Source organism: Leucopleurus acutus (genome assembly GCF_964270905.1).
Source record: "Leucopleurus acutus genome assembly, chromosome: 13".
Classification (NCBI taxonomy): Eukaryota; Metazoa; Chordata; class Mammalia; order Artiodactyla; family Delphinidae; genus Leucopleurus; species Leucopleurus acutus.
In genome coordinates this window covers 68116523-68129312 of record NC_139155.1, presented here as the reverse complement: position 1 = coordinate 68129312, position 12790 = coordinate 68116523, and the positions used below count along the sequence as shown (strand labels likewise).

Below are 12790 nucleotides of genomic sequence, written 5' to 3'. Positions count from 1 at the left end.
GCTGCCCAGCCAGGCCTGGTGTCCCCGCCCAACGGCAGCAGGGGCAGGATTTCCCGCTGGTCCCAGCCAGGTCTATCCTGTGCAGCTTGAAAAGAAACCAGTGGGTCTTAACTCTCCAGAGCCAGGCTGCCGCCTAGCCTCTGCCGTTTATTCCATGGCCCACCCCGATAGCCAGAGGTGGTCCAGGACTGGCCTGTCCCCACTGCAGTGTATGGGCCGCAGCGTCAGAAACGTGGGCCTCAGCCACGGATTCCCCTAACCTGAGGGAGCATTCGATAAGGAGCCAGTGGTTAAGTGGGGGTAAAACGGAGCCATCTTCCCCCTCCCCCAGGCCGGCGTTGCTGATAGGAAGCCCGACACCCAAGGCTGGACGGCTCATTTATCTGAGCTAAGGAGGTCCACTCCAGCCGGAGGTGACTTGCATCCCCGGGCCCCTATCGCTTCCTGAGTTCGTCTTGGGAACTGCCCGTTTGTGCTCACCCGGGGAGGCCACTATCTGGGGAGGCAGAGCAACTAGAAACACCCAAACCCCTCCCCAGGAGACCAAGGAGGGTGGAAGGGACCGTGGGGACTAGCCTGACTGGGGATGGGACTTCTGGGCTGGAAGGGTCGCCTGGGGGCCGTGGTCCCGCCTCCGCTCAGGGCCGGGCCGAGTCCCTGGCCCGCTCCGCATCTGGAGACTCCAGCCCCTCCACAGGCCGGGAACAGCGCGTCCCCTTTAAGAGAGCGCGGCCCCGCCCACCCCCTCCGGCCGGATCCGAATTCCAGAGAGGCGGGGCGGAGACTGCAGGCGCTGAGGACGCGGTGGTGGGACGGGGATCCGCTGTAGCTCGGGCGGCGCCTCCCTGCGGCGGCCCGGCCCGGCTCCGGCCCCGCCGGGGCGATGCTCCCCGAGGCCGCGGGATGAGCCAGGTGAGCGCGGGGACCCCCAGCACCCACTGCCCGGCGCACACTGAAGGGGACCTGGCGGCGGCAGCCGCGGGCCTCTGTTCCCCAGGGCTGTGTGACCTTGGGCAGCCCCGCACCCTCTCTGGGCCGAAGCCCAGAGGACAGCCAGGACTGGCGAAGGCCCTTCTGAGTCCCGGCTCACAGGCACCAGCCTGGGGCGCTAGCGAGGCTCCTTGGAGGAGGCGGGCGGGCCAGCCGGCTGCCGGATCAGCAACGCGGGCAGGTCGGCCCCGGCTCCGCCACCCACTGCTCTGTGACCTTGAGCGAGCTCTGCGCCTCAGTTTCCTCATCTGTAAAATGGAGATAATATCACTGCACGCTCAGACCTGGCCAAGGTCACTGCGATTACTTTACTACTGCTGCTGTTCTGTCGTTAGAATGACACAGTCCTTACGGAAGGGAGGCTGAGGGAGGACCTAGGATCTTTCCGGAGGAAGTGGGATCGCCACCAGCCCTCAGCAGTCGACCTAACCCCTCTCTGAGGTCAGGACCGGGGTTCCTACTGTGAGTCCAGGGCCGTGGGCTACATCTCTCTAGGGCTCATCTCTTTACCTATCACAGGGGCAGTAAGGATGGGTGCCTCCCTGCCTGGGCAGGAGGACTCCTGCCAAGTCTTTCAATCCCCCCTCCCCCAAAGAACCAAGCAGCAAACACTTATGGACACTAAGTCATTTATAAAAATCATCCCATTAGTTCCTATGAGGAAGGTACTATTATTGCATCCATTTTGCAGATGGGAAAATTAAGGCGAAGAGTTTCTCACAGCCAGGGCTCAAACCCAGGCATTTGGTCTGAAACGACAGGCGGGTGCAGGTGGTCAGCGGCATAGCCTGTACTGAGCGCCTGCTGGGTCCTCACAGCCATCCTGACCCGTGTCCCTGCCCACAGTGACTCGGCTGGCCTGGGCATGGCAGACCCCGTGGTGGGCATCGCGGGCTCGGCAGCCAAGAGCGTGCGGCCGTTCCGCTCAAGTGAGGCCTACGTGGAGGCCATGAAGGAGGACCTGGCCGAGTGGCTCAACGCCTTGTATGGCCTGGGTCTGCCCAGCGGTGGCGATGGCTTCCTGACGGGGCTGGCCACGGGCACCACCCTGTGCCAGCATGCCAATGCCGTCACCGAGGCCGCCCGCGCGATGGCCGCCACCCGCCCAGCCCGTGGGGTGGCCTTCCAGGCACACAGCGTGGCACCCGGCTCCTTCGTGGCCCGAGACAATGTGGCCACCTTCATCGGCTGGTGCCGCGCAGAGCTGGGTGTGCCCGAAGTGCTCATGTTTGAGACCGAGGATTTGGTGCTGCGAAAGAACGAGAAAAGCGTGGTGCTGTGCCTGCTGGAGGTGGCGCGGCGCGGGGCCCGCCTCGGCCTGCTGGCCCCTCGCCTCGTGCAGTTCGAACAGGAAATTGAGCAGGAGTTGTGCGCCGCGCCCACGGCCCCCAACGCCCCCAGTGCCGGGGAGGACGCTGCCACCGCTGCTGCTGCTGCTGAGATCGCCACTGCCCCGGGGGCTCCCTCCCGCGGGCCCCGCATGACACCCAGCGACCTACGCAACCTTGACGAGCTGGTAAGTCCCCGAGTGCGTATGCCCGGCGGCCTGGCTTACTCTCCCTTTACCCAGGGACCAGACAGCAGGGTGGTGCCTGCAACCTCCGGGGGCCTATCCTCGTATCTGCAGGACAGCCTGCCCCATGGAAAGAGTGCTTATGTTGAGCACCAAGTGGATACCTGGCCCCAAGGAGTTGAGCAGGCCCAGAGAGGGAGAGGTGCTGGGTGAGGTCACAGGGCCCAGCACGGCCTGGGAGAAAACTCGGGTCCCATTGCACGATCTCCCTGCTTCCTTTCTGTGGTAACCATGCACCAGATAAGTGCTAGGTGTTCCTTCATCCTGGGGGCCGTGTGATTTGAGCCCCTCCTGTATGCCCTCCCTGCGCTCAGCTGCTAGACATTTGCATTCACACCATCACTGAGCTCGAGGTTGAATGGGTGCCTGTGTTGTTTGGTCCTGGGCAAGGCGCTTGGCACACAGTAGGTGCTCAGTGAGTGCCTAGGGAAGCTCCCAGGGGCTCTGCAGGTCCCTCCTTCTCTCCAGGGCCCTGCACACATCACTTATCTGGGAACCCAAGCCTGGAGTAGCTGCTGCTACTGGGGGCTAAAGTCCTTTCAGGAGCTGCAGGATTAGTTCTACCCTGAGCATAGGAGGTGCCAGACCATGACCCCAGCTTCCTCCTCCTCTTCCCGGGACCTAGGTGTCCCTAACACCCACACAGCCGGGCCAAGAGTTTCCTTCTTATCAGGAGGTTAGAACATGATGTCCCCTTCCTGGAGGCGGGTAGCCGGATGGCTGTGGGCAGAGGTTGCCACCCCACCCCATCCTGCACCAGGGTCACCAGAGGCTCCACCTGCTCATTTTCTCAGCAGCTCCGCTGTGGGCAAGGAGGCAGGCGGGCCGCCCACACAGCCAGCCTGGCAGCTCCCAGCCTGGGGGAGCATGTGGGCAGATGTATGCTAGCTGGGCGGGTGGCCTGGTGTGCACGTTGGTGTATGCGTGTGCCCCATATGTCTGTGGCACTCCTGCCTCCATGGGGTGTGGGTCCTGCCTCCACCCCAAACCTGGCCTCTCTGTGGCCTGCCTCCACCCCAAACCTGGCCTCTCTGTGGGTCTCAACATTCATGTCTGTGAAGTGGGCGAGGGGGAGTGAGGACTCCCCCAGGGCTCAGGGACTTGAAGAATGTGCCTTGTTGGGGTCCCAGGCCCTGGCCCAACCACAGTCCCTCCATCTTTTCCTAGTCAGCTCCCTGACCCCTGGTAGCCAAAGGGGAAGGAGAGCTTCCAGAAGGACTTACTTCCTTCTGACCCTGGAGTTGCTGACATTGGGCCAGGGGAGGAGTGACCTGACCCCTGACCTCCAGCCTCTCTCTGGCTTCAGGTGAGAGAGATCTTGGGGTGCTGCACCTGCCCAGACCAGTTTCCCATGATCAAAGTCTCGGAGGGAAAGTACCGCGTGGGAGACTCCAGTCTGCTCATCTTTGTGCGGGTGAGAGCCAGGGGCTACCTGAGCAGGTGGCAGCCTGGGAGGTGGGGGGGCAGGCCGTGACCTGCCCACGCTGGGCTGCCACAGGTGCTGAGAAGCCACGTGATGGTGCGCGTGGGCGGCGGCTGGGACACGCTGGAGCACTACCTGGACAAGCACGACCCCTGCCGCTGCTCTTCCACGGGTCAGTGCCCACGGCGGGGGCGGGGGGGGGCACCTCTGTGGCCCCACCTCTCATGCGCCACCCGTCCTCTCTCCCTGCAGCCCACCGCCCACCCCAGACGAGGGCCCGCACCTTCTCCCCACAGCGGGTGTCGCCCACCCGAAGCCCCCGAGCTGGTAGCCCAGCCTCCGGGGGTGAGCGCAGGGGCTCCCGCCCGGAGGTGACACCCATTAGCTTACGCAGCTCGAAGGAGGGGCCCGAGACCCCGCTCAGGTGAGAAGCAGGAGGACGCGGGGTGAGGGGTCCAGGGGGTGGGGGTGGGGGCGCCCGCCCTGGCCTGGATGACTGTGCTCCGTGACTCACACCCTGGGAAAAGTTCCCGGGGGTGGGGAGGTGGCGGCAGGCCCGGCTTCCCGTCTCCATGGCAACCCAACCAAACGAACAACACAGCTGGGCGGGCCTTGGGGGCTGGGTGGCGGCCAGTCCAACCCTGCTTCCCGATGGCCTGCCCAGGAAACTGGAGGCCCGGGGAGGGGGAGCTTAGGGCCTTACTTCTTCTGCTGCCTTGGGGCGGCGGGGGTGGCCGTGGCTGCAGGAAGCTGTGGCAGAGCCTCTCACTTCTCCCTGGAAGTCCCCAGGGCAACAGACACCCTTGGCACTCCCGTCACCACACCACAGGTGCCTCTCCCACCCCCCGCCCCAACCACGCGGCTGCTGGTTCCTTACTCTTCCTGCCCTTTCTGCACGCCAGTCCCCTCCGCGTTGCCCCAGCTCTCTCTCTTGCTCCCCTGCCCCAGGGCCCGGGACCAGCTGCCCCCCCACCCCCGCTCCCGCCGCTACTCCGGGGACAGCGATTCCTCAGCCTCCTCAGCCCAGAGCGGCCCCCTTGGTGCCCGCAGTGAAGACTCAGGCACTGGCCCCCGACGGGAACGGCCCAGCCGTCGGGTGACCACAGGCACTCCGGCCTCCCCGAGACGCCCCCCCGCCCCGCGCAGCCAGTCCCGAGACCGGCTGGATCGGGGGCGGCTGCGTGGGGCCCCAGGAGGCAGAGGAGGACAGCTGTTGGGCCCCAGCCCTGCCCGGCGGGCCCGGAGCCAGAGCCGTGAAGAGCAGGCTGTGCTGCTGGTGCGTCGGGACCGAGATGGGCAGCACTCATGGATGCCACGGGGCAGGAGCAGCCCCCAGACTCCCCGTGCCCACAGCCCCGCAGCCCCCCGGCCTCCCCGGGTCCCCAGCCCCAGTCCAGAGTTGAGCACCACCCCGGCCAGTGTCTTCCGCACACCCCTGCAGCTTGACCCAAAGGAGGAGCAGCAACTATTCCAGCGCCTGGAAGAGGAGTTCCTGGCCAATGCCCGAGCGCTTAAGGCTGCTGCTGGCGGGACCCCGACGGGACCAGCCCCTGACCTGGTTCGGGCCCCAGACCCTCCAGCTCCTGACTCAGCCTACTGTTCCTCCAGCTCCTCCTCTTCGTCCCTCAGCGTCCTGGGTGGCAAGTGTGGCCAACCCGCAGACTCTGGCAGGATGGCCAATGGGCTGCCCGGGCCCCGAGGCCCAGCTCTGTCTAGCTCTTCCGATGAAGGCAACCCCTGCCCCGGTGTAGGGGGCCCACCAGATGCACCTGGGAGCCCCATGGCCGGCCCAGAGCCCCTGAGGACCTGGGCACGAGGCCGGATGGACACACAGCCAGACCGAAAACCCTCACGCATCCCCACCCCGAGGGGCCCCCGCCGCCCATCTGGACCCACGGAGTCCAGGGCCTGGCATGCCCTGCAGTCAGTCAGCCCAAGGGCTGAGCCAGATTCCTGGATGTGATGGACCAGCCCAGCTGCCCCCAGTCCCCCATTCCTTCTCCTTTTCCTTTGTGGCCTTAACCCCTCTGCATCAGGGAGTCCCCCCTGCCTCTTGGGGACCAGACCTCATGGGACCAGACCCCTTGGGACCACATGGCACAATGGGACCTCTGTTGTACATTCCGGTTGGGGGATGAGCATTGCTATTTAATTACTAATATTATTGAATGCCTTAGAGGGGGCTGGGCCAGCCCAATAAGGACCCTTCCTGCGGTCCTGTGGCCCTGCAGAGCCTGACAGTAAAGTTTTGTTCCAGCTACTTGCGTCTGCTTCTTGGGGACTCAGCCTTGGGGCCATCACACCCATTTGGGGGCCCTCATTACAGGTTGGGATTCTGGAGTTAATTGCCAGGGGGCAATGCCTGGCAGCTCTGACCTTCACGCTTAGGATTATCCTGCCATCCCAGAAGTGCCAGGTGCACTTGAGTTGTTTCCCCCTTTATTTCCTCCTGAGAGGCGGGATTTAACTGTTTGTCCAATGAAACTCCAAGAGCAGTCTGAGAGCTTCCAATCAGATGCATAACCACGTCCCTTCCATCCAATGGGATCGTGACCCAATGAGGTCCCAGAAAGGACTGTCCAATGGGGCCTAGCTGGGTCCAATGAGATTCAAAGAGAAGCCTGTCGCCCAGGAGACTGGGTGGGAGTGTTCCTCAGCCAATCAGAGAGGAGGCTGTCCTGTCCAATCCGAGAGAAGTTGGGCAATCTCGTCCAATCCGGGTCCCCAGTTGTTCCAGTCAAATGGAGGACCCCTCCCCGCCATCGGTCGTGTCGTCCAATTCAATCACATGAGGCTGCAGCGCGCCGGATGCAGCGCCCCCTGCAGGCGCAGAGCCGGATGCGCAGGGCGTGCGCGCACCAAAGCGCAGCGCAGCAGCTCGCGGAAGAGACGCAGCACGTGCCAATTGTACTTGGCCGAGCACTCGAGGTATCCACAGCGCCAGCCCCTGCGCACTAGCGCAGCCAGTGCGCGCCGAGGCCCGAACCGCAGCCGCTGCCGGTCCCGCTTGTTGCCCACCACAAGGATGGGCGCCTCGGGTGCGCCCGCCGGCCTGGGGGCCAAATGGGAAAAAGGGTCGCGGTGCCACGGACCCCATGGCCGGAGAATCCCCCCAAGTGGGTATATACATTCCCCTCTTGCGGCCAGAGACCCCCCCAGCAAATTACCAGAACCACAAAGACACAAAGACCCAGGCCTAAAGACCGCATAGGGCTAGAGGCCAGGCCCGGAAGGCCTGAGACCAGGCCCAAGATGGCGGAAGAACCCCCTCACTCACCTCAGGCAAAGGCCTGGCCAGACCCGCAAACACTCCCCTCCGCCCCGCTGCTCACCTACCTGGTCTCCGCGATGCGCTGCCGCAGCGCCTTCACATAGTCAAAGCTGTCTGGGCTGCAGATATCATAGACGAGCACGAAGGCGTCCGTGTCCTGCAAGCTCCAGTCTTTAGGGTCCGGCCACTCCTGGGGGCGGGAGGCCAGAATTTGCCGGAGCCCCCCCTTCCCACTTTCCCATGCCCAGTCCTCCAGCAGGGGCCTTGACGCTAAACCCACTGTCCTTACGGACGCTGGGGTATGAATTTTAAAACCGTGCCTGAAGCCGGTCAGCCCTCAACCCTCTTTCACTCTGGGTCTCCTCTCCCCTCACTCCTATCTTCTTCCTCCTCCTCCAGTTTCCCACAGTTCAACTCGAGACAAACCCCGCCCCTCCCCAGACCCCCTCCTTGGTAGTTATGCTTCAGCCTAATTCCAAAGCCCTTGGCCGGTGTTCCCCCAGCCCGCAGAGACCACTAATTAGCGGCAGCTGTACACGTTTAGGCCTTTGGCCTAAGCACATGCTGCTCTTTCCACCTGGAATGCTTCCACTACTTCTTTTCATCAAAAGTTCACTCATCCTTCCAGGTTTAGCCCAAATGCCACCCCCTCCAGGAAGCCCTGCTTAATCCTGCCTGCTCCTTCCTCTTCACCTCTCGAAGGCATCAGCTCCAAGGATTCAAAGTCTGTCCTGGACTTTGCAAAATTACTAGACGAGTCTTTGCTGCAGGTCACAGGAATGAGGGAGCAGAGAATGATCCCCCTAGAAAGTACACCACTATGTCTGGCTTCAACCTCTCCCAGTGCGGCTCTGCTCAAGGCCCCAGACCCACAACGCTCACCCTCAGGGAGGCAGGACCATGCTCCCCCACGCACGGATCCCCACCCACCAGCGGAGGCAGGCAAACAGAGAGGCACTTAAGCGAGCTAGAAAAAGCCACCTTGCAAACTCGCCGGGTCTCGGGCCTGATTTTGGGCAACTTCAGGCCAGCAGAAGGGGTGAGACACACAAACGCAAGGACACACATTCATTCTTCGGCCCATGAACACAGTCGGGCACCCCTGGGCCGTCCACGCGGACTCGCACGTGTGTACCGAGCACCCACACACATGCTGTCACACGCCCCTGCCCACTCCTCGAGCTGCTACCTCTAGCCCCCCGGGGCTCTGACCGGGGCCAGCACCGTCGCCGTCGCGGATACTCAGGTCGTAGACGGCGCCGTCGAGCAGCACCGCGGGCCGGTAGAGGCGCGGCCCGTCCGTGGGCCGGTGGCGCTCGGGGTAGTCACCGAACAGGAACTGGCGGATGATGGCTGTCTTGCCCACGCCCGGGGCGCCCAGCACCGCCACCCGCAGGCTGCCCCCCATGGCCCGCGCGTGCTGCCGCGCCCCGCGCTGAGAAGCCTCATGGGCCGACGCCGCTCGGCGCGCGCCGCGCGCCCTGCCCGGTACGCCCCGGCCCCGCCGCGCTCCTCATCGCCCCTCGGAGCACCCGGGGCCCAGGGAGGCCAGGCCGGAGGATGCAACTGGCGGTGGGCGGGCAGACAGACAGCAGAGCAGGCCGACGGAAGACGTGAGAGCAGCTCCGGCGGGTGCCAAGCTCGGAAGAGAACAGACCGAGCGCGCCGCGCACAGACACGGCCTCCTCTCGCAGCGCGACTGGAGGCGCCGCCCGCAGCGCGGGGCACCGAGGTCGGACCCCCTGCTTGGGTCCCGCGGCGGAGAGGGGCGCTGGGGGCGGCACTGCCTCTCGGCGCCTCCGTCCCTCTGTCCTTATCTGGCTCCGGCGCCCGGAGTCGCCGCCCCAGCCGGCGGCGCGAGAAAGCGAGCGAGCGGAGCCTCCCGGAGGCGGCGATGAGGTAACCGCCTGCCCGCCCGCCCCTCCCACCTCCCCCCTACCCGCCCGGGACGCCCCTCCCGGGAAGGGTCGCGGGAAGGTGACTGGGACTCGGGGAGCCCGGGGAGGGACCCAGCCCCCTCTGCGTTCCGCACTCCTGTCACCCGCTCCAAAATAGAAGTCCCTTCCCGCCCACATCCTTGTCCCCTCCTCCAAACACCGCTCCCCCAAGCTGGCTCCTCACAAATCCGGCCCGCTGGAGTCAGGGCGCCCGGGTCGGATCCAGCCCAGCTGTGTGACCTTGGACGAGTTGCCGCACTGCGCCGGCTCTGCTCCACATCCATCAAACGCAGACACCGTTTCTTGAGAACCTACTACGTGCCAAGCCCTATACTAAGATATGTGATCCTTGAATCAAAGCCTCAACCTGGTGTCTCTGAGAGAGGAAAAGAAAACTAAGGCTGGAGAGGGGACTCTCCGAGGTTGGGAGGCAGTGGGTAGCCCCTGACCCGTCGCCCTGCGGTCTCTTCTGAGGAGCTCTCCCACCTCCCTCCTGCCCACAGGGGTAAATGGCCAGCACTAAATAACATGTCAAATGGCATCATGGAGGGGGGCGTGGGACAAAGGGTGCTGAACCCGGCATGCACCAGGTCCCAGCAGCTCAGCCCCAAATCCCTGTCCCAACAATGCTGAAAGATCCAGAAATTGGTGGACACCACCTTCGTCATAGCTAAGGCCAAATTTTCTGCCTAAGTCTCCACTGTAGCTTCCCTCAAACCCTGCAGCCTCCACGCCAGATTCTCAGAGCCCAAATCCCTCCCTGGAGCTGGCCGGAAGCTCCTTCCCCATCAGGGCTTGGGAAGTCTGGGTTTACCAGCCTCATCCTCTGCCTCTGCTTGCCTACCCCCTACAGTGGGGGGCTCCCACATCTCTGATGACCAGGTACTGGGGGAAATGCACAGGCATGTCTGTTTCTGCACTGAACAAGGGTTTTTCTTATCTGTCTCTTCAACAAACATCTCCAATCTTACTGCTTGCCAGGATGCTGAGATAGGTTTTTTAAAAAGTCCTGCCTTAAGAGAGAACGTTCTAGGGATGGGATGCAGGAATTGTAAGAGCACAGACAACATGCCCACCCTAGCCTGGGAGAAGTGGGAGAGGGAGAAGGAGCTGAGTCTTGAAGTGGAGAGTGGGGTTCATCCTCCTGGGAGCAGGCGATGGTACCTGGATCAGGGATATGGGTCTGCTTTCACTATTCTCAGCCACTAGGGAGAGCAGAACCAGAGTTGTGGCTACATCTGACAGGTGTTCTAGGTCTTCAGGCCCAGTGAGTGGGGACCCTTGGCTTTATTTTACTTTCTGCTGTGATTTTTCCCTTCACCCGATTTCCCCTCTGACTTTTTAACTTTTCAGGCATCTGGGTTTTGTGAGCCGCCTCAGTTCCTTTGGGGAACAAGGCAGGGAGTAAATAAACTAGGCACCACTTTCCCTGTTGGCCCTCAGCGGGGTGTGGGGCTGACATCATTATGGTCTTCCTTGGGGCACTCGGGACCACCAACCCCTGCCTGGAGCACCCTCCCTCCCACACGTGGGAGCCAGCTCTGGGTGTCCTGGAAACCTTCCTTGCTTCACTTTCTGACAGAGAGCCCTTTTCTTGGGTAGGGCTTCTTTGGGAACCACAGACAGGGCTGTGTGTGAGGCATCTCAGGGCCCTAGCGTGTGGTTTTTGGAGTGATGGAAGACACTCTGGACAGAGTACGTCCAAAAGCTCCCACAAAGTCGTCCACACTCCACAGGGGTGACACATTCCCAATGGAAGTCTCCCATCAGTATCACTAGCAGCCATTCCCATTTATCAAGGACCTGTGGGGAATTCCCTGGTGGTCCAGTGGTTAGGACTCCAAACTTCCACTGCAGGGAGCATGGGTTCGATCCCTGGTCAGGGAAATAAGATCCCACAAGCCACAAGGTGCAGCCAAAAAAAAAAAAAGGACCTGTGATGTGCCAAGCATTGACTGTAGCTACGCTCATTGAGGCCCAAAGGGATGAGCAGGAAAGTGGCAGCACAGGGACCAGAACCCAGGACCTTAGGCCACTGAAGCTGACTTTCTGAGAAGCCCAACTTCATTGGGGCTCAGAGACCAGAAGGGCTTCAGAAGAAGGTCAGCTGGAGCCTAGGGCCCTGTAGGGAGGGACTCTGAGGAAGCCCCTGTCACTGTGGGAGCTGAGCTGAGACAGAAGTGGGCCGCCCAGGGCCAGGCTTCCCAAAGACTAGCTAGCCAGAGAACTCGGGCTGCCTGTTGGCCACTGCCTGACATTTGCCCAAAAGGTTTCTTCCCATCCGGCCTGATTCCAGACCTTCTCTGGGGTTGAGCACCGTGGACCACGTCCAGCTCCCAGGGGTATTTGCTCTGGACTCCTCTCACCCAGCCATCTGCGTCAGTCCACTGACCATTAATCATAGTCTGTCCTGCCTGTTAATCACTTGTCCCAGCTTAACTCACTCCCCCAGAGTCCTGATGGGGGGAACCCTTACCATTTGGATGCCTCATGCATGGTGGGTCCTTGGTGGCCATCGTAAGACTGCCCATTGATTGTAGCCGGTCAGCCCCTTGAATGCCATGGGGTTTTATAACCATCAGGACACAAGGAGGCAGCACAGGGCAGGGCTTCCAGGCCTCTGGAGTGAGACCTCTAGGGTTTGAAACCTCCTTCCTGGAGGGGTGTCATCTGCACAAGTTATTTAAACTCTCTGAACCTCAGTTTCCTTCTCTAAAGGGGATAATAATGGTCTTGACTTCATATAGTTGTTGTGGGATGAAATGAGATGATACAAAGAGGAAAACAAGACAATTTAGTAAGACTGGTGGGGGGACTAAGTTTGTACATATAAAATAATTTCATTTTATATGCTAGTTTACAAACTATAACGGAGGCATATGTGTGTACACACAGGTAAGTATGTAGACAGATATTTCCTAGTTCTGTCTGCCGAAAGGGCCTAGAAGTGCCACCCCAAGAGCAACACACACACCCAGCACCCAGATCTTGGTTTCTAATTCTGTTCTCCAGGCTTCCTGGAAAATGGCTGATGCTAGGGTTGGAGCAGGATGAATAAAAGATGAGCCTGGAGCATCTTATAGTACTGGAAAGTAAGGAAGTGCTCAAAAGAAGCCAAAGGATGGGGGCATGTCAAAGAGACACAGAGCCTACTTGAAAGAGCTCCCAATAGCCAAAGCTTAAAAAATTTAAGCAACAAAATAAATAATGCACTTTTGGATTAAACCCAAATTATAAAATAAATATCCATGAGTCCAGACTGATATAAAATGATTGAATTAATACATAAATGCAGGAGAAGAAACAAATTTTCCTTACAGAAGAATTCCAAACATTTTATGTAGCTGCTCCCTGCCCCCACGCTCTTTCCCGAGTGTAGGCTGCACTTCGTGACTTGCTTCTGAAGAACAGTGTGTGGAAAGGGGAGAAAGTAACTTCGCAGTGGAGACCACTGGAAACACTACCTCGGCCAAGTGATCCAGGTTGATGTGACGGCGATAACTCACGTCGATAGTGTGGACCCCTGATACGATGGGACGAGAAGGGCGCCTCCCTTGTCTCCTTCCTAAAAACCTGTAACCCCAGTCTAACTGTGA

General features: G+C 61.0%; 2 protein-coding genes across 2 annotated transcripts; one reads left to right on the top strand and one right to left on the bottom strand.

Annotated features, from left to right (window-relative positions):
- The first annotated feature begins 788 nt into the window (after positions 1-788).
- On the top strand, positions 789-6238 carry GAS2L1 (growth arrest specific 2 like 1). The gene is made up of 6 exons (XM_082853134.1): positions 789-912; positions 1837-2506; positions 3870-3977; positions 4062-4158; positions 4239-4410; positions 4935-6238. Exons 2-6 carry the CDS (start codon positions 1856-1858, stop codon positions 5947-5949), a joined length of 2043 nt encoding a protein of 680 aa, XP_082709260.1. The 5' UTR covers positions 789-912; positions 1837-1855; the 3' UTR covers positions 5950-6238.
- A 532-nt stretch (positions 6239-6770) lies between these two features.
- Positions 6771-8665, bottom strand: RASL10A (RAS like family 10 member A; the record flags this gene model as incomplete). Its single annotated transcript, XM_082853810.1, has 3 exons — positions 6771-7038; positions 7323-7447; positions 8447-8665. The coding sequence occupies 3 exons, from the start codon at positions 8663-8665 to the stop codon at positions 6771-6773; spliced, it is 612 nt and encodes a 203-aa protein (XP_082709936.1).
- Positions 8666-12790: the final 4125 nt, after the last annotated feature.

Coding starts and splice junctions, on each gene's coding strand:
- GAS2L1 (XM_082853134.1), top strand. CDS start 1,856: ATGGCAGACCCCGTGGTGGGCATCGCGGGCTCGGCAGCCAAGAGCGTG. Junction 2,507..3,869: donor TACGCAACCTTGACGAGCTG/GTAAGTCCCCGA, acceptor CTCTGGCTTCAG/GTGAGAGAGATCTTGGGGTG. Junction 3,978..4,061: donor GTCTGCTCATCTTTGTGCGG/GTGAGAGCCAGG, acceptor GGGCTGCCACAG/GTGCTGAGAAGCCACGTGAT.